Genomic DNA, 24,172 nt, shown 5'->3' on the forward strand with positions numbered 1-24,172 from the left:
CCACCCAGCATCCCACCCTACCTGGTCACTGCTGGTGGGGTTCACCTTTCAGCCCTGCTGCCTCTGAGTGGTCAGCCAGACCTGGGGAGGACAGAGTTGTCCAGGCTTGGCGTGTCCCAGCTGGTAGTGGGTCACCTGCTATCCTGTGAGCAGTGCAGGAGCTGGCATCAGTCCCTGCTCTCCTGAGCATGGGCCATCAGAGCCCACTGAAGGTGGTCCCTTCCCTTTTGGCAGGATGCCCTCATTGACACCATCAAGAGGTCCAAGATGCATTTTGTTCACTGCTTCCTGCCTGTAGCTGAGGGTTGGGCTGGGGAACCCCGATCCGCCTCCTCCCGCCGCGTCAGCAGCAGCAGCGAGCTGGACCTGCCTCCAGGAGACCCCTGTGAAGCTGGGCTCCTGCAGCTTGATGTGCCTCTACTCCGTGCCCAGCTTCGGGGCTCCCGACTGCTTGATGCCATGCGCATGTACCGCCAAGGTAAGGCACCTTCTCGTTTCATCCTGGGGCTCCCTTTCCTGGAGATTGCTGTATCCTGCCCTGCCTTCCAGATGGGACCCAGGAGCTGCTCCCCTCCCTCTCAAAATGGCTCAAGGTCTCCTTTCTTGTGCTCCTTCCTACCCTTGTGCCTTCTTCTTGAGTCTCTGTTCTCACCTCTCTCAGCCCAAAAGTGTTCCTTTCTCTATTTCTTTCCACCTGCCTTCCAGATTTAAGTATTTATTAATCCTCTTTCTTCCCCGCCCCCCATGCTCCATTGTTTTTTCCCACATCTCCCTCCTTTGACTAGTCTCTAGTGTGGAAGAGTCAGCTCCTCCTATAGCAGTAGACCCAGTGCCCTTTCAAAGCCATCTGTCCAGGGAGACGCCAGGTGCTAAATCTCTCTGAAGTACTTAAAATTCCCAAGAAATGTCAGGCATACCCTTTTTATGGACCCAGCAAGAGAAGGGAGAAGGGGAGGGCAGTAGTAGTAGTATACCATCCTTAGCGCATTTATAGCACACCAGGTTCTATTCACGACTCTTCCACACTTTAATTCACAACAACCTCTTGAGGTAGGAACTATCATCATCTCCAAATGAAACTGAAGCTTAGAGAAGCCAAGTAGGTTGCCTGAGGTCACACAGCTCATGGATGGCTGAACCAGATTGCATCCAAGCAGGCTGACTCCACAGTCAGGCCTCTCAAGTAGGGTTTTGTTTGCTCAAGAAGTTAGGAGTAGCCAGCTTTCTGCTTTTTCCCTAGCTAGAAGAGCAGACAGGATCTTGTCCACCCACAGCCAGGTCCCCTTGAGATATCCCTGTGGGCACCATCACTTTTCCTTAGCAGCCAAAGCAAGGAAACCGGCTCCCTGCCCTGCTCTAAATAAATCATTGATCTGTCCCCACGTCTTGATATGGAGTTGGTGTTTATTATTTCAAAACCAGATTGTTACCGCTCTGAACCAAAATCAATGTGCTTTACTCAAACAAGCAGATCGATGAGGCCAGCAGCGGCAAGTCCCCCCCCTCCCCATTCCCCATTCCCCGGCCCCCAGCCACCATCGATAGCACTGATGATTAATTAAGATGCCAAGCGTCCAGACCTGCTATCCCGGCCCATCAATTTAATTGCAGTTCAGATACAATCAATAGCTCACTTTGTCTTGGCCTCTCAGCGGCCCCCGCCTCCTGTTTCAATTATCAGGCACATGCATCAGCCTCATCTCCCAGTTGGAGGGTTTCCCAGAGCTAGCTGGCCGGCCTGGTGCAGCAAGCCCCAGCTGGCCGACAGGAACCCAGGTGTGAAGTCCAGCTCAGCTTCAGCTAGAGCCTCCATGACCTTGGGCAAGCTATTGCTCCATCTTTCAGGCCAGTTTCCTTGCCTGAAAGATAAGGTGGATTTGGTCTAGGACCCTTTTCTGGTTTGAAATACTGTGATTCTGTAGGAGTAGCTTTCCTGATCCTCTACTATGGGCTCTGGAGAGACCAGGTGACAGGGGGTCATTCCTGCTGGCCTCTGTTCTGACCTTGCTTTAAGCCAGAAGCCTCTCACCCTTCCCTTGACTCTAAGCCCAGACATTCTTTAAGGAAAGAATATCTACTAGTGTTTTTGGCCACCTGGCCTAGGGCTCAAGGTCAGGGTGGGGACAGGGAGCAGAGCCCTATTTGACATCCTGCTTCAGCAGAACAAAGGAAAGGAAAGGAATATTTTACTGAGTATCCCATCAAGCTGTGTTTTCTACATATTTTCTCATTTTAGTCTCCATGACTACCGTGCAGTATAAGTGCTAGGGCCCCTTTTAAAGGTAAAGAAAGTAAGACTCAGAGAGGTGGAATGATTGGCCCAAGGTCACATTTTGGTAAGAGGCAGGGCCAGGATTCCAAGCCCTTGTGTCAGTTACAATCTGGTGTCCTGTTGTTTTTCTTATTGAGTGAGTCCTCAAGGCGTTGGTCTCTGCATCATCATGGAGTTTTACACTTGGAGGGCTGCAAAGCATCCTAGAAGTTACCCAGGTCCCCTCACCCGTCCTTCCAGGTGGTTAGTGCCACCCGATCCCCCTTACTTTAACCCTTTTTAATCTTTCTGTCCTGGTGTGGAGCAACCCTGATGGTCCTCTGGGCCTCCTCTCCTTCAACTGTCCTTTCTGGTCCTGTCTCAGCTGCAGGTTCCCCACCCCTGCAGTTTCTCCCCTTTAGGTGACTCCCCACCTGGCACCAGTGACTGTTGGGCCATGCTGGGAGGAGGCAAGTTGTTAAAGACCTTACTGTGGGCCATGTCCTCTCTCTCTCTCTCTCTCTCTCTCTCTCTCCAGGTTATCCTGACCACATGGTGTTTTCTGAGTTCCGCCGTCGCTTTGATGTCCTGGCCCCACACCTGACAAAGAAACACGGGCGTAACTACATTGTGGTGGATGAGAAGAGGGTAGGCCTAGGTTCCCAGACCACCTGCAGACCCCTCTCACTCGCTCAGACCCTTCTAAGTAGCTGCCCTTCCCAGACCCATCTGCCCTTCCTCCTCTGGAGACAGTGGGTCTGCCTTTGCTCAGGCTCCTGGTTTTGGTCAGCAAGGGTTAAGACAGGGACACTGTGTAGTGGAGAAGGCAGTGTGGGATATGTCTGTAGTAACTGGAGAGGAGTTATCCTCCCTGGAGGCTGAACCTGGGGATGTGTGCTCTCTGGTGAGCCAGGCAATTATCCAAGAGTGAGCAGGGCCAGGGTCTCCCAGTTGGCTGATTAGGTGCTTTGGGTGCCCTAATGATAACACGTAGATCCCTCAGCTTTATTGTTCATGGATCTGGTCCCTGCATCAAGAAGCTGTCTGAGACTGGGGCCAGCTCTTCCTAAGAGCAAGGTTGATGTGGCAAGACCTCCTTGGTGCTTGGGTTAGTGTGAGGCTGCTGGGCCTCTTACCAGCCAAGATTGATAAATTCATAACTACAGAAGGGGGGTGGTCTCTGTCATTCAAGGCTATAACCTTGACCCCCAGGGGCAGCTCCTCAGGCAGCCAGAGGGCTCCTTGAGCAGAGGAACCCTCCTTCCCTCTGTATTGGCCTCAATTACCCAGCACTATTCTGAGGGTACCCCAACCTTAGGAGGCTTCCCTAAAAAGGAGGGTACCCTGCAGAATGGGAAGGATGCCCCACAGTGATGCCCAGATGTTCCCCAAGTGCCCCCTCCCCTTGACCTCTGAGTCACAGACCCACAATCATAGAGCCCTCAAAAACCTTTGCTCCATTCTTAGAGCTGCCAGTGTCCTAGGAGACCTTGGTGTGACCTGTCTCATACCCTCTTCTTACTGTCCCTTTAAAAAATTTTTTTTTATTTGCTCTTTTTAGATATACATAACAGTAAAGTGCATTTTGACATATTATACATACATGGAGTATACTTATTCTAATTAGGATCCCATCTTGTGGTTGTACATGATGTGGAGTTTCACTGGTCATGTATTCATGTATGAACATAGGGAAGTTATGTTGGATTCATTCTACTGTCTTTCCTCTGCCCATCTCCCTCTCTTCCCTTCATTTCCCCCTCACTGGCCCTTGACTCCCATTCCAGTCTCCCATTCATGGCTACACCCTGCACCTTGCCATCCCTGGAAATGCTTCACCTCCAAAATCTTAAATTCCAGCGTGGCCTTCTCTGAATACAACCTCCTACCTATGGTTCTCATTCTTCTCTTCCTCTTAGGACAACTGGTCTTTGATGTCATCAAGACCTCTAATTTCTGGACCCCACTCCATTCTCTCTATTCTCTCAATTCTTTTCTGATTTTTTTCCCTTTCCCTTTCAGCCTTGAAGCCATGGTCCATCTTGCCATTCACTCAGCCTTTATCACCCCCAGCTCTCCTGAGCCTTCCATGGTACCTGCTCTGCCAAACCCCCACCCCAGAGGCCAGCCTTTGTGCACTACACTCTTCATTTTAAACTCCCAAAGGTTGTGGGAGAAAATGATACAACCATGTAGACTTGAATTCCTACAGATTTATGGTCTTCAGCCTTAGGTGGGCCTTCAGGGTGGCCCGGCAAGTCTTCCATCTGTCCCATCTTTATCTGGCCCTAACCCCCAAATCCTTACCTGCTATTCTATTCTTCGTCTTTCTCCTAAAAATCTTCCCCAACCCTCCTGTAATCTTGCCTTCAAACTCCAATAGAATCAAGCTCTTCCTCCTATCATCTTCAGACTTCTCTTCTGCTTCCTTCCCCCCACCCACCCCTCCTGTGTTGGTGGGAGAGTACCCCTTCTCTTTTGTAGTTCCTTCCTCTGTGCTTTGGAATCCATCTCTCCCCCAGGGACCATTCCATCAATGTTAACTTCTCTCATGCTTCAGCCTCTCTCAGTTCTTCTTGCCCTATGAAGAAACATTCTGTAGACTTGTTCTCTGAAAGGAATCTCTGTCAAGCCTCTCAGGCTGGCCTACATTCTGTCTCTCCCTTGTCCTGTACCATCAATACTTACTTCTGCCAGGAGTGGTAGCACATGTCTGTAATCCCAGAGATGGGGGTCGCTCAGGCAGGAGGATCACAAGTTCAAAGCCAGCCTTAGCAACTTAGCAAAGCCTTAAACAACTTAGTGAGAACCTGTCTCAAAATTTAAAAAAATAAAATAAAAAGGGATGGGGATGTTGTTCAATGGTTAAGTACCCCTGAGTTCAATCCCCGTTCCAAAAAATTTAAAAAAAAAAACAACAATAAACTCCTCTCCTGAGCCCTCACCCCAGCCACCATCCATTTCTTTACCACAGCTGCCTGGTCTCCTCTCCTTGGTACCCTGGGACTGATTTTCTCATCTTCTCATTCCCTCCATGTTGCCAGAATCAATCCTTCAGTCACTTGAATTCTTGGCAACAAGTGACTTTGCTAACGGCTCTCTTCTTTTTGAAACCATCTCTGCTCGCTTCTTTGTAGCCACTCCTAGTTTCCCCATCTCTGTTCTCATCCCCGTGGAGCTGCTCCACTTCTACTCACCCCCTCAGTGAGGTCTCTCTCTCTCTCCAATACTCTCTTCTTGGCTGTATCTGTTTTCAGTTCTACTCCCTCTTCTTGGACAGCCTCATTCACACCCATCACTTCAATTACCGCATATATATTGATGACTCCCAGATCGATACCTCAGCCCAGGCTTCTCTCCCGAGCTCCAGACAAGCCATTCATAGCCGCCTTTTGAACCTCTCTATCTGTGTTCCTCTTACACCTCAAACCCAGCATGTTCAAACCAAACTCATTCTCTCTCCTCCCAAACCCACTTCTTCCCTGTGTTCCCTGCCTTGGGAATGACCCCATTATCTGTTTCATTACATAAGTCAGAAACCCCAGCGGTAGCCCTAGATTCCTCCTCCCTCCTCCCCTGTCTTCTTATGTTAGGGAGCTCCCTCTCCTTAGCATCTCCTGCATTTCCCTCTTCTCTTGCCTTTGAGGCAAACTCTAGCCTCCTTTCCTCCTTACACACCTTACACACCTCCTTGGTCACCCCTTCACTCCAGGTGTTGTGAGGTGTGTGGAGCTTCCCCAGAGCATTCTGCCACCTTTGCTCCAGGCCTTTGCTCCTGCTAGTAGCACTACCTAAACTGCCCTCTCCCCTCCTTTCTCTAGCTAATTCTACATGTATCTAAATTCTCAGCCCAAACAATGCCTCTTCCATGGTGCCTTTCAGGACTTCGATGCTTCCTTCTCTATATATTTCCCTTGTCTCACTCCCCAGAAAGACAGTTTGTTCCTCTTGTAGTCACCTCTGCATCCCCAGAGTCAAACACAGTCTCCGACACTGCAGAAGCCCACCAGAAGGGCTTGTAGGAATAAATAATGGACTGCCGGGAGGAGGAAAGGGAGGACTGAATCTGGAGCTGGGGAGGCACGAACTGGCCTCCTGACCCAGGCCTCTCTTCTCAGGCGGTGGAGGAGCTCCTGGAGTCCTTGGACCTGGAGAAGAGCAGCTGCTGCATGGGCCTGAGCCGGGTGAGTTGCTCTACAGGAAGGTAGTCAGGTCCTCTCTCCTTGGTGGCCTTTGTCAGGTGGCTGCTCCTCTCCTCCTGTTCTCTCTCCTCCTCAGTCAGGCTTCAGAAATCTTCCCGGCACCCTTCTGAGTCCTGCCTCACAAACTGCACAGACACTCAGAGGCTGCTGCTTCTTGCAAGGTGCCCACTTCAGGGCCAGGAGCCAGGGGTGTAGGTATTCTAGGGGCAGCAACCTTGACTCTCTGCCCTCTGGACAACGGGGCTCGCTCTGGTGTCAGGAGGGAGTGGGTTGGAAGGTGGCCTGAGTCCTGTGTGGGGAGTGGAGGGACAGAAGGACTGGACTCAGAGGAAGTGGGCCAGGAGACTGAAAGGCTGTAGGGAGAGTGCCCCAGAGGGCAGAGCCCCCATTAGAGAGTCTTCTAGGGCTGCCAGGGTTGAGAAGAGCAAGCAGGACACGCAGAAGCAGTGCTGCTACCACCTGCCCACAGGCCAGATTCCTCATCTGAATGGAATGTGATGATAAAAGGCAGTCACACCCAGCCCTGGGTGCAGTGTGCTGTCTTCCACACCAGAGGGTCAGCCAAGTGCTCCTTCCACAGGCGGAGAGCCTTGCACGTCCCTCTCCCCAGACAGGGACACTTGGACAGGCAGCATTGGTGTATGTGCTCTGAGGGTTGAGGTGGAAGGGAGGGCAGTGGGGAGCCAGTTCTGGGCCCATCCTTCTGTCAGCAGAGAGGGAAGGAACTCTGGGCCCCAGAGCCTCTTGGGGAGTGGAAGGTGGAAGGAGGTACTGTGTGTTACTTGTCCCCTCTGTTCTCGGTCCTTCCTTTCTGCATTTTGAGTCAGGGTCTTGGTTTTCCTACCCTTCCTCACTGTGAATCCCTTTCCCTCCATCCTTGTGTCTTTGTGGCTTCCCGTCTGCCATCTTTGGCTTTCTGTCTTCCTTTGGGCCTCAGCAATCCTTGCTGCTCTCTGTTTCTTACTTTCTGATCCTGTTTGTTCCTGTCTCTCTCTTTGTCCTGTGTCTGTTGGTGGTCCCACCCTCTTTTGCTGTCATTTCTGGTTTTGGTCTCTGTCTTTCACCTCCTTTGGTCTCTGTTCTGTCACCTCCTTCTCTCTGGTCACCCCCCTTCCCAGGCTTTTCTTAGGCCCAGGGACTTTCAGCTGGGCTTCCTCTCTGGGGCTGCCTGCAGTTGAGGACATGCCCTAGGCTGCTTGGTGTCTCAGAGGTAAGCTCACACTCAGGATTTTCCACAGTCTACAGCCATTTCAGCCAGCCGGACAGCTGCTGGGTGACACTGGGACGGGTGGTACCCCTCCAAACAGGTTTCCAGGTTCCTAGGCATATCCCAGGCAGGAGTGGGCCTGTACAGACTGATCCTCTTCTGGTTGGTGTCTCAGACCTTCCATCCTGAGTCCTCCCTAAAGCCTAGCTAAGGCAGGGGAGCCCCAGGGCCCAGTCTTGGGGGCACAGCTTGGAGGCAAGGTTGAGTGTTTGCTCACACCTGGTTGGGTGAGAAGGCTCCAGTCTTATAGGCTGTGGGTTGTATCAACTGATGGGGGACAACTCCCTGTGTGGTCATCAGTCTTCAGAGGAGGGGTCTTCACATGAACCCAGAGGGTCCTGAGGTTTCAGGCAAGGACTTGAGGAGCCTGAAAGCCTCCTGACATTGTAAGATTTGTGTGAATGGCCGTGAGCTTTCACCTAATACTCAGAGGGACTCTTGGCCCCAGGAATGTCCAAAAGAGATTTGAAGCTCACTGCTGTAGCTCAGGACCATTCTTTCTCTGCTTATTATGTTTCTGGGTCATTCTCTGTCCCCTGTGCTGGCATCTCCCTCTTGCCCTGGCATAGAGATGGCTGTGTGTGCTAACCAAACATGTTTGCCCACCTCCGGGGGGAACTGGATATTCCCTCCCCACCCTCTCACTGGAATTTCAGGCTCACACATTATGGGAAATTTAGGATCATGTTAAGCTCGAGACCCATGGGAGACTTCACTTAGCCCTCCCTTGTGAGATTTGGGGAAGTGTCACAAAGGCCTGAGCTAGCTTTTTCCAAGACCAGACTCTGGGATGAGGCTTCTGTGAAGTTGCCAGAGGCAAAGCTTCCTCAGCAGAAAGTTTAGGCCCTCTTCCCATTTCTTTCCCAAAGAGGGTCTTGGGATTCATCCCTATGGTTCCGAGTACATTTTCATAAATTGGGTTTCCTGTGGAATTCCTATCTTCTCTGCCCCTACAAAAGGGAGTCTTCCGTGTTCTGAGCCAGGTGTAGGTCCACACATACCAGGTGTATCTCTTTGCCCTCTCAGGGGCACTGGAGTCTCTCTTCACCTGACCAATCCCCGTCCCCATTTCTCTTTGTAGGGAAATTTTACCTAGCCCCAGCTCAGAGCAGCAAGGAGTGAGCCGAAAGGCTGGGTGTGGGGGTGTCCAGCTGGTTCCTTACTCTCTGTCCTCCAGCCCCCAAACCTGTATGACGAGTCCCTTGACAGAGCCAACTCCCGCCCACCTCACTGGCTTCTTCATGAGAAGATGAAACCTGGGTGTGTGGGGGGTGGAGCATTGGTACATGAGAGGACACCTCTGGAATGAAACTGAGCAGCTGGGCGAGAAGGACAGGAGCTTCCCACCGCCCCATCCCCCTTCTTCCTCACACGCTGCTTCCTGGACCATCCCACACCCAGACTTCACCATCCTCTTCACCTGGTCCCAGGCACCTGGAGCCAGTGGTTAAGATCAATAGTAAAGCCTGGCATAGGGGGCATTGACAGCCACCGATGTGGCTGAAAGGTGTCTCTTCCCTGTCTGACCCGTGATGGCTTCATTTCCCTCCTTGCCCCAGGTGTCTTCCCTTTGGCTTCCCTGCCTTTCATCTGTCTTTGATTTCCTACCTGGCTCCTCCTCCGGGTTCAAATCCTCCCCATCCCAGCCTGGCCCTTCCCCACTCACCCTCCCCGAGCTGCTTCCTGCTCCTTCTTGCTCCTCCCCTCCTCTCTTGGACAAAGTGGATTTTCAGGCTCTTCCCAAACCAGGGGCCACACTTCCTGACCTGCCGGCTCCCTGTGCCAGCTACTTATCCCTCCAGCTCCTCACCTTGCCTCCCTTTCCTTCCCTGGGCTGTCCAGACCAGTCTCAGGTGTTTACCTGGCTGCTTTTCCCCCACAGGTGTTCTTCCGGGCAGGCACGTTGGCGCGACTGGAGGAGCAGCGGGATGAGCAGACCAGTAGACACCTAACCCTGTTCCAGGCGGCCTGCAGGGGCTACCTCGCCCGCCAGCACTTCAAGAAGAGAAAGGTGCTTCTCTGTGGACACCCCACCCTACATGGGCACAGCTGAGTTCTGGGGGAGGTGGGAATGCAGGAAACATGTAGGACAGGAAATCTTGAGCTTATGGGTTTTCACCTGAGGAAGAGGCACCATGGCTACGTGGGATCTCCCATGGGTCTCAAGCTCAACATGACCCCCTCTCCCAAGGGCACCATGCCCTGGGCCAGGGTGGGGAGCACACTGGTATGCCCAGCAGCAGGACCATGCATCCTGGTTGGAGGGCTCAGTAGAGCGGGGGTGGGAAGTAGGGCCCAGGCAAAGGTGGGCTCTGGATCACGGGCTGCTCCATGAAGATTAAGGAGCTGTGTCAGCGACTCCTTTTCTTATTAGCAAGTCCATAAAACAGCCAGCACTGCCGCCTCTTGTGTTTCAGCAAGATTAGGTTTTATAGCACAGCTAGGCCAGGGTGCTGGAAATAATCAGGCAGCAAATAAAGCAGATGAAATTATTCCTAATGACAGTGGAGTGGTTAGTGCCCAGTATGGTGCTCCCAGGCTGCCCACTCTCTGAGAGATGGAGGGAGGCAGGGGGCAAGGTGGGGATGGATAAGGTCTGACTCTGGGTCAGGGGGCCAGAGGAGTAGGCCCAGGGGCTGTGTTGGTGGTGGGTAAATTCCCTGACCAGGCTTGGCCAGGGGACTGAGAGCCATCTTCACCTCAACTGCAGATCCAGGACCTGGCCATTCGCTGTGTACAAAAGAACATCAAGAAGAACAAAGGGGTGAAGGACTGGCCCTGGTGGAAGCTCTTTACCACTGTTCGACCCCTCATCGAAGTACAGCTGTCAGAGGAGCAGATTCGCAACAAAGACGTAAGCAACCACCTGGGCACGGCTAGGTCACTGCAAAGAACCCACTTGTGAAAGGGTTTATCTTGGGCTCCAAGATGTTTCTATGTCCCATGAGCTGGTGTCCAGTGTTCTTAAACTATGCCCATCAAGCAGGTTCCCTCTGGGATTGTGCTAGGGCCCCTGGGTAGCCATTATTTTTTAATATTTATTTTTTAGTTGGACGTAATACCTTTATTTTATTGTTTTATATATGGTGCTGAGGATCGAACCCAGGACCCCGCACGTGCCAGGCAAGCGCTCTATTGCTGAGCCACAACCCCAGCCCCCATTGGGTAGCCTTTTAGGATGGAATCTTGACATCCTCAGGTTATAGGGAAGGGCCTAGGAGCAGGAGCCACAACTCTTCCTTTGAGAATGTGCCTTCCCCATGTCCTGGTCAGACCTGAGCTTCATCAGCTTTATTTGACACAGGTATACAGACCCTGGGCCCCAACTCCTCAGAGTGCCCCACTTTGTCCTCCTTGCTTCACCCTAGGAGGAGATCCAACAGCTGCGGAGCAAGCTTGAGAAGGTGGAAAAGGAGCGAAACGAGCTGCGGCTCAACAGTGACCGGCTGGAGACCCGGGTGAGTGACTGCTGGCACCAGAGAAATGGCCCACCATCTAGGGCGCCCCGGCCTTCAGAAGTTCCCCTGCAATTCTGGCTGAGTGAGGCAGGTTTTTCACCTGGGTAGTGACCCCCCTCCCCCAACCCCAGATCTCAGAGCTGACATCGGAGCTGACAGATGAACGTAACACGGGAGAGTCCGCCTCCCAGCTGCTGGACGCGGAGACAGCGGAGAGGCTCCGAGCTGAGAAGGAAATGAAGGAGCTGCAGGTAAGGGCAGGGCCAGGGTGAGCCCTGAAGGCTAGTGACTGCAACAGTCTGCTCCCTCAAGGCCAGTTGGCATCTTCTCCACTGGCTCAGATCCCCGTCTGCCCTGGGTAAGCGTGTGGTCTGTTGGGGGTCAGGGTGTGAGTGGGTCTAGGGGAGGGTCAGGATGTACACCTCATAATCCCCTCTCCTGCAGACCCAGTATGATGCACTGAAGAAGCAAATGGAAGTGATGGAGATGGAGGTGATGGAGGCCCGGCTCATCCGGGCAGCTGAGATCAACGGGGAAGTGGATGATGATGATGCAGGTGGGTCTGACACAGAGGAGCTGAGCAGTGGCCTGAGAGATACCCACCCAGATACCCACCCCTGGGCAGTTGTGCCCCTTGTCCAGGCCTGTCTCCCCTCTGAGGGCTATTATAGGACTGAAATAAGTAGATGAGAAAACAGAGGTGCTGATAAGTACAGGGATTAACAACCATGAGAATGACAGTGTCTGAGGGCCATCATCTTGACAGTCCTTAGGAAGGGGTCAGCACATGTCACCACAGCACCCTCCTCTAGTCTTCTCCCTTTTAGTGCCCATGGCTCCTTCCTGCCCCTCCTTCCCCTCTGCCCCTTCTTGGGGATTCTCAGCACTTCTGTCCTCCCTTATCTGCCCCCCACCCCACAGGGGGCGAGTGGCGGCTAAAGTATGAGCGAGCCGTGCGGGAAGTGGACTTCACCAAGAAGCGGCTCCAGCAGGAGTTAGAAGACAAACTGGAGGTGGAGCAGCAGAGCAAGAGGCAGCTGGAGAGGCGGGTGAGGCTGGCCAGGGAGCAGGAGTCTGTGCTTGAGAGGGCTGGGGCCTCAGCACCAGTGAGTGTCAGCCCAGTGAGTGGCTCGAGGCAGGCAGGCCTCAGGAAGAATAGGGTGGGCATGTTGGCCTGCCCTGCAGGGACAACCAAGAGCAAGCTACTGTTGGGGCATCTTAGTTTCCCGCACCTCATCCCTCATCCTGGGATCTTCCTCTTTTCCATCTATCTCCCTCACCTCTTTCCACCAATACTTATGAGTCTTTCAATGGCTGCTGACCTTGTACCTCATCTCGTCCTCTAGCTTGGGGACCTACAGGCAGATAGTGATGAAAGCCAGCGGGCTCTGCAGCAACTTAAGAAGAAGTGCCAGCGACTAACAGCTGAGCTGCAGGACACCAAGCTGCACCTGGAGGGCCAGCAAGTCCGCAACCATGAGCTGGAGAAGAAGCAGAGGAGGTGGGTGGCCCCCTGCCCTGGGCTCAGAGAGTCTTCTAGAGTGACTACAGATAGGGTTCCCTCATCCTTTCAGGGAGGAAAGGACCCGAATTTGACCAGGAACCTTGCCTGCATGGTCATTGGTCCTGGCATGTGAATGGGGACTCACTCCTGCCTCCAGCGATATCTTGGATCAGATCCCCACACTGAAGGCCTGCACAGGCCTCTGCTCAGATATGCTCCTCCCAGTGTGCTCCTGTCACCCTGTCCCATGCCTAGTGAGGACTGGCATTAGCCAGGCCCCATGCAGAACCACCTCATCCCTGTCCCTGCCCCTTGCCCCTACCCGGCTCTGTCTGCGTTGCTCTCACTTGCCTCAGCTACACAAACACACTCTCCTGACGAATGTCGTTAAACTACCGCGCCACTTCCATCTCATTATGGTAATGACACAAAGGAGGGGGGCAGCCCTCACAGGAGAAAATCCAATCTAAATTAATTTCCCTGGCTGGGGATGGGAATGGGACGCCTTTATTAGCAGCACCGAGGAGCCCACACACCCTGGGAACAGCAGGGTGCCCTAGGGAGCGGGAACAGTGCCCATTTCCCCTCTGCTGAAGGGCTTCTGGCAGAGGCATCAGTTGCCTTTGTGAAGGGCAGACACACCCCCTGCCCTGGGAGTGAGGGGGCAGTGTGGAGCCCTCCCAGCTCCCAACTACCAGGGTCACCCTGAGCCTCCTGGACTCCCTGCTGCCTTCTCTACTGGCTGTCACTCTGAGGAGAGTGAGGGGAAGTAGGAAGACTTTCTGTCCCTCCCAGCACATGATCCATGTCCCCCATTCTTATCTTTACCCCTACTCTGCCCTTTTATCCAAAGACTGGCACCCTTGCTGGACCCCCATCCTGAGCACCCTAATGACAGTGCCAGCTTGGCCTAGTTACCATGTCACCACACTCCCTGCTGGGCAACTTATTAGGTTTCAGCTGCCCGGAGTTTTCTTTTCTTTTTTTATTGGGGGGAGGTGTTCAATTTCCACAGGAACCTGATTAGCTATTCAGAGAAGGTGTTAAGAGGGATTTCAGCAATTTGCTCCTTATTTAGAGTCACTGGGCGGGAAATGGAAGGCTGAGAAGTGAGGAGTGGAGAAGCAGCCCCCCCCCCCCCAGCACTGTGTGCCTGTGGAAGCACGCTGCCAGCTGGGCCTGGCGGGAATGCTGGCCTCCAACCCAGTGTGGGGTGTCCTGGTGGTGACCTAGGTACTGCTGGGGCAAGTGGCCCTGGCCAAAGGCAGATGCCCAGTGTCAGGGTCAGGAGCCAGCAGCCAAGTGCACAGAGGCTGAGTTGAATTGTGAGATGTGAGCAGGATGAGGCAGGACGTCCATTCCTACCCATTCCCATGCCCACTCTGCCCTCACCCTGGCTCCTCATTCTTTGATCTTTTGAAATGGCAAAGGTAGAGACTTAACTCCAAAGAAGAGAGTCTGTCTGCCTTTTTTCCCAGGAGCAGACCCCACAGAAAGGGCCTCTTTAATGAAATGCCCCAGACCAAGGCCTGGCTACTCAGCAGGGCTTCAGTAGCTTGACCTATTACCTCTGAATATCACTCCCACCTCACTGCTGTCCCAAAGTTAGGGCTATATGCCCCCCAACCCTGCTTATGCCTCATCCAAATACGGGGTACCACTTCCCAGCAGTCTCTGTGTGGGGGACCCCAACTCCACCTGTACCTGAGGAGGTCACGATGCTCCCTCACAGGTTTGACAGTGAGCTCTCACAAGCGCATGAGGAGGCCCAGCGGGAGAAGCTGCAGCGGGAGAAGCTGCAGCGAGAGAAGGACATGCTTCTTGCTGAAGCTTTTAGCCTGAAGCAGCAACTGGAGGTATGTGGTGCCACCTTCCATGTCCCATCCCCCCCAAGAGGCTGGGACCCGCCCTGCGCCATCCTCATCTTCTCTTTTGCTCCAGGAAAAAGACATGGACATTGCGGGATTCACACAGAAAGTTGTCTCATTGGAGGCTGAGCTCCAGGACATTTCTTCCCAAGAGTCTAAGGACGAGGCCTCTCTGGCCAAGGTCAAGAAGCAGCTCCGGGACCTGGAGGCCAAAGTCAAGGATCAGGAAGAGGAGCTAGATGAGCAGGCGGGGACCATCCAGATGCTGGAGCAGGTGCCTGAGGCTTGGCCAAGGGAGGGAGGAGGCCTGGCAGGAACCACTGTCATCCCACCACTAACCCAGGGTATGGGCCAAAGGAGTGCAAGATCCACATTCATTTATTCATTCACCTCTTCACTTATTCACTTACAAAATGTTGAGTGAGCCCAGGATCTGTGCCAGCCACAGTGTGAAGACAGTTAAGCTTTTTCAAAAACAAATCTTGATTGAGCTCTAGTAGTGAGGGGCTCAGGAGGCACTGCAGCCAGCAGGCCATGAGCTCACCCAGCCTGCCACTGAGCTGCCAAGTCCATTCAGGGAGCTAGAGCCTGCAGACCAAGTAGAAAAGCTGCAGGATTGTCCCCACCCCCAGCAGTCTCTCCCTGGGCCTGTGCCAGACATCTAGTCAGGGAATCCAGCTTCTCTGGAGAATCCTGCTGCCACTAGAGCAAAAATGTGAGCAAGCAAAGGGAACTGGTGGCAGAGATGTTCCCTGCTCCTAAGGTAAAACCCAGGCCCAACTCCCAATCACCTCCAGGCCAAGCTGCGTCTAGAGATGGAGATGGAGCGGGTGAGACAGACCCATTCCAAGGAGATGGAGAGCCGGGATGAGGAGGTCGAGGAGGCCCGGCAGTCATGTCAGAAGAAGGTATGGTGTCTGGGCCCTTATTTACCAGTATAAACACCTGTTGCTCCGTAACCGCTTTAGAGTGAGGGGCTTTGTTTCCCTGCCTTAGCCGCCCTATCTTCCACTGAGATTCTGGACCTAGAATCTCTTCTCAGAATACCTGCATGGGCTGGGATGTGTCCCTTAGAGCCTACAGACTCTGTCTACCTGTCCTGATCTGGGGGTGTCCATCGCCAGCTAGCCTGGCCCAACAGGTCCTCACTCTGCAATGAGTTTTACTGTGGCCCAGGTAGCTGTGTGATCTGCCATCCCGTCCTCTTAAGCTTCTGTGAGATTCTAGGAATTTGGAGTTTGGGTTCTGACCTCTCTGGGGTCACCCATGCTCTGCCCTGCCCTACTGTTTTCTTGCGGTGGGAGACCCATCAGGGAAGTGGACTGCCTGACCCTGGTCTCCATTCCCCATGGCACTCCAGTTAAAGCAGATGGAAGTGCAGCTTGAGGAAGAGTATGAAGACAAGCAGAAGGCGCTGCGGGAGAAGAGGGAGCTAGAGAGCAAGCTTGCCGCACTGAGTGACCAGGTATAGGGGCCCGCCATCTGCCTGTCCCACCAGCCTGGGGATGAGAGGGCAGTCTTGGGGCCAAGAAGCTGGGATGGGTGAGGTTGGGGAGAGCTCTAGAGTACCCATCTGTGCTGCTCTGGGGCTATCACCTATGGGATGGGGACATCCCCGTACATTGGCACACCCAGGCCAATGTATGTTGGTTGGTGTGATCCTGGCATATTCAGTATTCTTGCTCATTTGGGTGACCCTGAGAATGAGGGCAGGGATGAAGAGTGGACTTGGGAAAGACAGGAGGAGGCCCTGTGGTAAAGCCCAGAGTCCCAACTGCTGGTGTCTACCAGGTGAGCCAGCGGGACTTTGAGTCAGAGAAGCGGCTGCGGAAAGATCTGAAGCGCACCAAGGCCCTGCTGGCAGATGCCCAGATCATGCTGGACCACCTGAAGAACAACGCCCCCAGCAAGAGGGAGATCGCCCAGCTAAAGAACCAGGTATCTTTACTGAAAGGAAGTTATTGGTTCCAGGAACAAGGGAGCTTGTTTTTAGTTGTATTTTTTTTTTTTTTTTTTAATATCTCTCTCGCTTCCCATGGGTTCTTGAGTTCTTGGGAAGGAGAGTGACAGGAATGTGGGGAGAAGTCCTCTGTAGCAACCAAAGCCCCCAGGGTCTTTGTATGTTGTGCAACCTGACTGCCAAACCCTGGGGTGGTGTGGGCATGGCCTGGTGCCCACACCCCTGTTGTGGGAGGAATGCCTGTGTGTGCACCACAGCATGGCTGTGGCCTTGGGTCTGAAGTGAGTAGAGGAGGAAGAGAGCATCTGGGCCCCCTCTGCCCTTTGAGCACCCTGCACATCCCTCCTGCCTCCTGGGAGTGGCTGATGTTTCTCCCTGGGGTGGGGTGGCTCTGTGTCCAGCTGGAGGAGTCAGAGTTCACTTGTGCAGCAGCCGTTAAAGCACGGAAAGCAATGGAGGTAGAGATTGAAGACCTTCACCTACAGATTGATGACATCGTCAAGGCCAAGACAGCGGTAAGGGTCCGGGTGTCCATGGCAGAGATTGGGGGGAGGGAAAACAGAATCATGACAGTGGCTGCCTTCACCCCAGATGGGTTTCTTCATGACAGGGCTTTCTGCAAAGACAGTGGTCTCCTATCCTCTGCCTCTCTCCACTCAGAGCACAGGCCCTGGAGGAGGGAGCCATCCAAGGCCCATCTCCCTGTTTAACCACCTGCTTTCGGGAGCTTGGCCACTTGGCCACAGGCCCCAGCACCATAAATAAAGGCAGCTAATGTGGCTGAGGGATGTAAACAGGTACCTGGAGATTAGCAGAAGCACTGATAAGAGGATGGGATGGCTCAGCTTCCCTCCCCTCCCCTTGCCCAGCCCACTGACAAGCCCAAGCGGCAGCTAATTAGAGCTCTTATTTAATGCCTCTCTTTTAATTCCCCACTCTCCCACGGCCCATCCATCGGCAGAGAATTCACTACCGGGATGCGGCCACTGGTACCTCCTTGGGCTGGAAATGGGGCAAGGGAGGAGGCTGGGTTTGGCCGTTGGCTTCATGGCCCCCTAGCTAGTCACCCTGCTGCCCAGAGATGCCAATCTCATGGGCTTGATTTATCCTCCTGACATTTGTGCTCTTCAGCAGTTTTCAGGTGAGTAATTCAAATTCCTTAATTGTGTTAAAAAAGGCTGTTATAAAATTACCATTTTATTTAAATCCGAGTTAATAAATTTCTTGGCGGAGGCTTCCCCAGCTCCCCACAGCCCAGTAACAAGATGGATGGGGCAGAGAAGGAGCCAACGCAGTCATTTTGGTTTGGAATTACAGGCTAATAGATTCATTCATTTCCTGAAGCTGCTGTTGGCTGTCTCTTCCCCTCCCCCAAGAGTGGACTGGCTGTGGGGGCTGGATGACCCAGGGGAAATGAGAATCCAAGCCAGGGGTCATCATCACCTTGAAGGGTCCTTCTCTGGGGCCTGAAGCAGGCAGAGTACACATAGGTCAGGGGCTAGGTTGATAGTGCCAGGATGTCGGGTCATTTGTTCTGGGAAGAATTTTTCTGTCTTCTCATTAGCCTCAAAAGAGCTGCCAGAAAGCAGCTGTCATTTAGCACAGAAGCCAAGGGCCTGCCTATCCTGCCCAGACAGCCCTTTCCCTCCTCTCCCTACCCAGAGCATGTCAGGCAGCTCCCTGGTATCACTGGTCCTGGAACTCACTCCAGCCAGTGACCCAGCCCATCATCATCTCCCCACCTGACTGCCACCCCTACCTAGAGGAGGTGGCATGGGGGCAGGTTTGGACTTGCCACCTGGGGCCTTCAGGCATGCCAGGCCTGCTGCCCTCTGAGCTGTCTCTGCCTTCATCCAGCTGGAGGAGCAGCTGAGCCGCCTTCAGCGTGAGAAGAATGAGATCCAGAACCGACTAGAAGAGGATCAGGAGGACATGAATGAGCTGATGAAGAAGCACAAGGCTGCAGTGGCTCAGGTACCCCTTCCTCAGGAGTGTCCCACCATGCAGCCCACCAGTCACTGCTCTTCTGGGTCACCTTCTGGGTCCCCCTTTTAGCCACTTTTTTTTAGGATGGCTACAGTGTGGGAGTCAGGGTGCCCAGGCCCTCAGTGGAAGCGGGGGCCCTGGACTTGTGTTTAGGGGGATCCTGTACACCATGTTCTCACCGTTTTCTCAGGCTTCCAGGGACCTGGCACAGATGAGTGATCTACAAGCTCAGCTAGAGGAAGCCAACAAGGAGAAACAGGATCTGCAGGAGAAGGTGGGCACTGGGGACTCCCTTGATAGAGATGGTGCAGGGTCACTCTGTGAGGATGGTCCCCTAAGCTCAGAGTATGGAAAGTGTGTCCCTCTACCATCTGTGTTCCAAGTAGTAATATAAACTAGCAAGAAGAACTAGGCTTGCAGCCATATCACCGTAGCAGACATTTTGGCTTTGGCTGCCTCATTTCACATTTCTATTCCCTCTCTGGTCCTTAGCATTCTCCATTCTCTCCAAAGGGCAAGATCTGTGCCAAGCACTGGGGCAGTGAGGGATGCCTGTGGCCCCCTCCTCCCACCTTCCCCTCAGCATGCCTCCCTGCCTCAGCCTTCCGGTCACCATGGTGATGTCGCCTGCCCCAGACTCTGCCCCAGACTTTGCCCCCCCCCGCCCATTTCTGGGCTCAGTTTTTTCTTCCTTTGCTCCCCACACTCCACTCCAGCTACAAGCCCTCCAGAGCCAAGTGGAGTTTCTAGAGCAGTCTATGGTGGACAAGTCCCTGGTGAGCAGGCAGGAAGCAAAGATCCGGGAGCTGGAGACACGTCTGGAGTTTGAAAGGACCCAAGTGAAGCGGCTGGAGGTAGGTTCAGCTACGGGTCCGCAGCAAGCAGGGGAGAGCTGCCCCAGTAGTTGGAGGCACGTATGCTCCACAGGGCTGGGCAGGCCAGGAACACTCCTCAGAGGCCTCTGCCAAGCTGCCAGGCCAGCTGACGGAGCGGGGACCCTTCTCCCACCCGCCCGGCCGCTCTCTGGGCACCATAGAGCCTGCCTGCTTTACATTCTGTTTCCGTGCTTGCTTTCTGCCAAGGGACCAGAGCAGCTTAGCTTTTCGTCTTCATATTTTCCTCCACCGCGAGCTCCCCCCCCCCCCGCCTGTCCCCCTCACTTGGCTCTCTGGCAGGGTCATAAATATGCAGCGGATGGCGCCACTGCTCCAAGGGTTGAAGTCTGTTCTCATCTCACCGCTCTCTCCTCCTCTCCCCTTCCCTTTGCATTCCCTTTTTCCCTTCCTTCCACCCTTCCCAGCTCTGCTTTTTCTCCGCCTGTATTCATTTTTCTCTGTTTTTGACCTATTATTTTTTTTCCCTTTATATTTTTCCTCTCGTTGATCTTGTCTCTCTTTCTTACCCTCTTCCCCTTTCTTCTTTTCTCCTCTTCCCATTCCTCTTCTCTCTTTTTCATTTTTTTAACCCTCCCCCCCCAACACTCTTGTTGTGCTTGACCTCTTTTCTTCTCTATCTGTTTATCCCTCCTTTCTCCCAGTGGAATCTCTGTTCTCCACGTCAGTCCTTTCTCTCCAATCTCCCTAAGCCAACATGCTCCAGCCCTAACAGATAGAGAGAGGCAGGCAGAATTCTTTCTCTGTGTTTATGCCCCTCTTGCCTCATTTGGAAGTTCTCCTCCTTCCCAAGCTTATCAACATTTGTTTAAGCCGTCCTGCCTCAGAACTGTGTTCATGGGCATGGTCACCAAAAAGCATCCCTGCTACCTTGTTCTTCAGCTGCTCAGTCATCAGAGCAGGCACAAGAGGAGGAATGGAAACAGGTGGACACCTGAGGGCATTGTTAAACTTGATGTAAGAGGGAGTCTGGCTGAACTTCTCCAGACAGGATCCCAGTCCTCATGAGAGCTAGCAAGAGTTATAGAAACTTAGTAGTTCATTTTCTGCCTTCCACTGCTCCAAGACAGTTGGCAATATTTCAGTCACCATTTCACATACAGGAAAGCGTTATATGGGTTGCCTGAGGTCACAAACCTGTCAGGGGGCAGGCGGAAGAGGCCATTGGACTGGTGGCAACAGGGCCGACCTGCTAGGTTTGTCTCCTTTTCTCTTGGGCCCCAGACCTTCCCTCAGGTTACCTTTTGCTCAGAAAGGTAATGTTGTGGTTTACACCCATCAGTGATAATCACAAATGGCCCTTAGTCGTCCTATATAACCTGGGTCTGTTACTTTAGAGACATAGGGATTAAGAGGTCCCCGTCAGCGGTAGAGCAGGATTAGATCCAGATGCAGGGTCCTTCCCTCACACGCTGTACTCCCAGCTCATTTCTTGCTCAGTGTCCTTCTTCCTGTCCAGGAAAAACATGTTCAGATTTCTGGGAGTAGAGAGATCCATGGGTTTAGAGAGATGGCTGTCTGCTTGGAAACTGATGACTGCTTAGTTTCCTCTTAATCTGGGAACTCTAAATAAAGCCAAGTATCTCTGAGCATAGGATCTAGCTTTTGGGGCTTCTGGGTTCAGTGTCTCTGAATTGGTTCAGAGACATGATAGGCCCTGGCTCTGCCCAGAACTTCCCTCAATCTTGTTAGTGATAATAATGACCTCAGCACTTTCTCTTCTGAAGTGCCTTGACATTCACTGCCTTATTAGATCCTCAAAAGACCATCAGGACAGTTGTCATCCTCCACATTTTTTCAGAAAAGCAAAGGAACCCCCCACCCCTGGTTTCACTTGCTTGCCCACAGAGCCAGTGAGTGGCAGAACCAGAGCTTAGCCAAAGGTTCAGAACCCTGCTGCTCCTACCCTGCCTGGCCCATGGGCCTACCTGCTGGTCTTTCAGAGCTTGGCCAGCCGGCTCAAGGAAAACATGGAGAAGCTGACTGAGGAACGGGATCAGCGCGCTGCAGCAGAGAACCGGGAGAAAGAGCAGAACAAGAGGCTACAGCGGCAGCTCCGGGACACCAAGGAGGAGATGGGTGAGCTCGCCAGGAAGGAGGCTGAGGCGAGCCGCAAGAAGCATGAACTGGTAGGCCTCCTGCTCCCCAGACCCCACAGTGGAGGCCCCCTGAGTAGCACTGGCTACACACCTCATTCTGGTCTAGGAGGTGGGATTGCAAAGACACCATGGTTCAGAGAATGGGAGTGGGGAGGAGCATGTCAGGAGGACAGTCCTGAGGGCAGGCTGGAGAGCCAAGGGTAGCACCCAAGTCTCCATCAGGTAAGGCCAGGCCCTACCAGCCCAGTGGCCCTGGAACTCACAGCCACACCCAGGTAGCTCCTGCCGGCTAAGAGAAACTTGCTGTAGACATCTATATCCACTGCCCAGCTCCCACTGGGCAGAGAAAGGGAAAAGAAGGGAAGGCTGGATTTCCTAGGCTTCTAACACCTGACTGTACAATACCCAGAGTCCCCACCTGAGGTGCCCACAAAGTAAATATCTGGGGCTGCTGGAGGAGAGAATGGCCCTCTGCACACTGGACTTCCCACCTTCCCTCCTAGGAGATGGACCTGGAGAGTCTGGAAGCTGCTAACCAGAGCCTGCAGGCTGACCTGAAGCTGGCATTCAAGCGCATTGGGGACCTGCAGGCTGCCATTGAGGACGAGATGGAGAGTGATGAGAATGAGGACCTCATCAACAGGTGAGGAGTGGCCTCTGTGGCATTACGGCCAGCAAGGAGGCCTTCTTGACCACCTCTGTAATGAGGCCCCAGGTGACAGTTGCAACCTCTGTGTCCCCCACCAAGCCACCAACCCACCCTCCCCTTGCTATCAGATTCCAGCCTGGACCCTGGCCTGAGGGGCAAAGGGTAGGCTAGACGCTAGGTAAGGGGTCTCCTCTCCTTCTCTCCCCAGGCCTCTGAAGGACCTGGCTCTCTAGCTCTGCCTGTTCAAGATGAGTTATTCCCCCGTTTAGCTGTGTTTCCGATGGCGCCTGCCCCACTCTGGGGAGAGCAGAGATTTAAAGGCTGTGATGCCTTGTTACTGTGCCAGAGATTTTCTCCCATAAAACCCACCCAGGGAATGGCTTAGGAGAGAGAGATTTGTAGTCCCAGGCTGAGGAGAGAGTCACAAAGTGAGAAGACCAGCAATGCAGGGATGAGGCCAGGCCCTGAAGAAGCCCCCCCGAGGGACCTCAGACCTGCTCCTCCCACCTCCGGGCCAGGTCCCATCCTGCAGGCAGATCTAGGTGGCCCAGAGATCCAGCTCCTTGAGGTGGGGGATGGCTTCTAGGGGTGGTCCAAGCCAGGTTCTAAGGACAACATTATCACTCATGCCCTGGCCTGGTCTCAGCTAACCAGAGCCCTCTCTTGATGAGGAAAGAGAGGGCCTTGGCTGAGGGGCCCACCTCCATTTGCCCATTGATTTTTTTCTGTCTTCCTTTGGCTTCCCTGCCCACTATTATTTTCTGTTTCCAGTTTGCAGGACATGGTGACAAAGTATCAGAAAAGAAAGAATAAACTGTGAGGACTGGAGCGCATGCGCTCTCTGCCTCTCCTGGCGGGTGTCTAACCACCCCTAACACGGGGTTCCCTCCAGGGGTCCCTGCTGCATGCCGCATGTGGACACACGGGTCTCCCCACACTCTCCTCCCTAGCTGGTCTCTAATGCTAACACTGCTGACTGTCCTCAGGGGAGGCGGGAACTGTACAGAGGCAGAAGGCGGGCAGTGAAGCGTGCTCCTCGGAAGGATGGGGCACAGGATGGAGGGAGGATACGGGCAGGATGGAGGCCCCATCAGAAAGCAATGCTTCGCTTCTTGGGGCAGCACTCCAGCCTACCTTCCTCAGTTCCAGCCCTCCCTCCCTTATAGCCAAGTGTGCCCACCTCCCTTGCCTGTCTCCCTGGAGCGATGCCTGTTCCGGCCCAGTTTGTCTACATCCTTAGGCTCCTTTGGAGCCTGAGCTGCCTGAAAAGAGCAGTATGCTTCGTGTTTAAGGTCTGCCACCTTCCTTTGGCAGAGAAGGGTAAAGGTGAGGGGTATCCGAAACTGCTTGTTTGGAGAAAGCACTCAGGCAGCTAATCACTGGCCACTCTGCCATGGCAGGGGAAGGAGACAAGGCCAGTTGTATTTACTTTGCTTGCTGTGGGCACCTGTAACAGAGGCCCTGGGTGTCTGTTGGTGCTGTCTATCAGACAGTAGAAGCCAGGAAATCCACCCCTCTCTTCTTTTCTCTCTTTCTGGGTGGGAGCTGGACAGCAGATGCTGATGTGTAGGCCTTCAGGCAGATCCGGCTGATCCTCTGTCAAGTTCGACAGGGTTGTTTTTGGAGGTTGTTTTTTCAGCATGGCACTGGGTTTCCTCCCCCACTCTCTTGCCTGGCAGGCCTCCTCCCCTGGCCAGGATGGGCTGGCGGCTGTGCAAAGGACTCAGTGAGAGCTAATGATAAATGTAATAGTGTGTAACAGTGATAGAGGGCCGCTGGAGCCCAGTTGTCACACACAATTAATATCCCCCACCGTTCTGTCTCCGTTTGTTTGTTCCCCCGCGATTCGGCTCCCAGTTAACTAATAGCACATGAGCCTGGACATAAATTGTATTTGACACAAGGTTTAATTCCAACCATTTAAAATTTCAACTGCCCCCTGAGCCTGCCTGCCCCTGGAGTTTGTTTACGGGCCTGATTATTTAAGGAAAAGAACCCGAACATCATTTGGATGCTTGCAACTAAAGGGGAGGTG

General features: G+C 53.4%; 1 protein-coding gene across 24 annotated transcripts in view; it reads left to right on the forward strand.

The window, feature by feature from the left end:
- Myo18a (myosin XVIIIA) overlaps positions 1-24,172 on the forward strand; it is a 94,806-nt gene that overhangs the window by 59,581 nt on the left and 11,053 nt on the right. For 16 of the 24 annotated variants that reach the window (XM_048793717.1, XM_048793730.1, XM_048793734.1 and 13 more), the window contains 22 exons: positions 235-478; positions 2,790-2,899; positions 6,370-6,435; positions 9,603-9,731; positions 10,431-10,574; positions 11,089-11,178; positions 11,310-11,429; positions 11,623-11,734; positions 12,100-12,227; positions 12,525-12,679; positions 14,415-14,538; positions 14,624-14,824; positions 15,348-15,458; positions 15,911-16,015; positions 16,342-16,488; positions 16,912-17,025; positions 18,368-18,484; positions 18,687-18,770; positions 19,213-19,350; positions 21,333-21,518; positions 21,992-22,131; positions 22,909-22,953. In XM_048793717.1, the coding sequence (XP_048649674.1) occupies positions 235-478; positions 2,790-2,899; positions 6,370-6,435; positions 9,603-9,731; positions 10,431-10,574; positions 11,089-11,178; positions 11,310-11,429; positions 11,623-11,734; positions 12,100-12,227; positions 12,525-12,679; positions 14,415-14,538; positions 14,624-14,824; positions 15,348-15,458; positions 15,911-16,015; positions 16,342-16,488; positions 16,912-17,025; positions 18,368-18,484; positions 18,687-18,770; positions 19,213-19,350; positions 21,333-21,518; positions 21,992-22,131; positions 22,909-22,953 (2,810 nt within the window). The remainder of the gene's footprint in view (positions 1-234; positions 479-2,789; positions 2,900-6,369; positions 6,436-9,602; positions 9,732-10,430; positions 10,575-11,088; positions 11,179-11,309; positions 11,430-11,622; positions 11,735-12,099; positions 12,228-12,524; positions 12,680-14,414; positions 14,539-14,623; positions 14,825-15,347; positions 15,459-15,910; positions 16,016-16,341; positions 16,489-16,911; positions 17,026-18,367; positions 18,485-18,686; positions 18,771-19,212; positions 19,351-21,332; positions 21,519-21,991; positions 22,132-22,908; positions 22,954-24,172) is intronic. The other 8 variants (XM_048793737.1, XM_048793800.1, XM_048793806.1 and 5 more) reach the window with 1 other exon arrangement.

The sequence above is a fragment of the Marmota marmota genome, unplaced genomic scaffold (assembly GCF_001458135.2).
Source record: "Marmota marmota marmota unplaced genomic scaffold, marMar, whole genome shotgun sequence".
Classification (NCBI taxonomy): domain Eukaryota; kingdom Metazoa; phylum Chordata; class Mammalia; order Rodentia; family Sciuridae; genus Marmota; species Marmota marmota.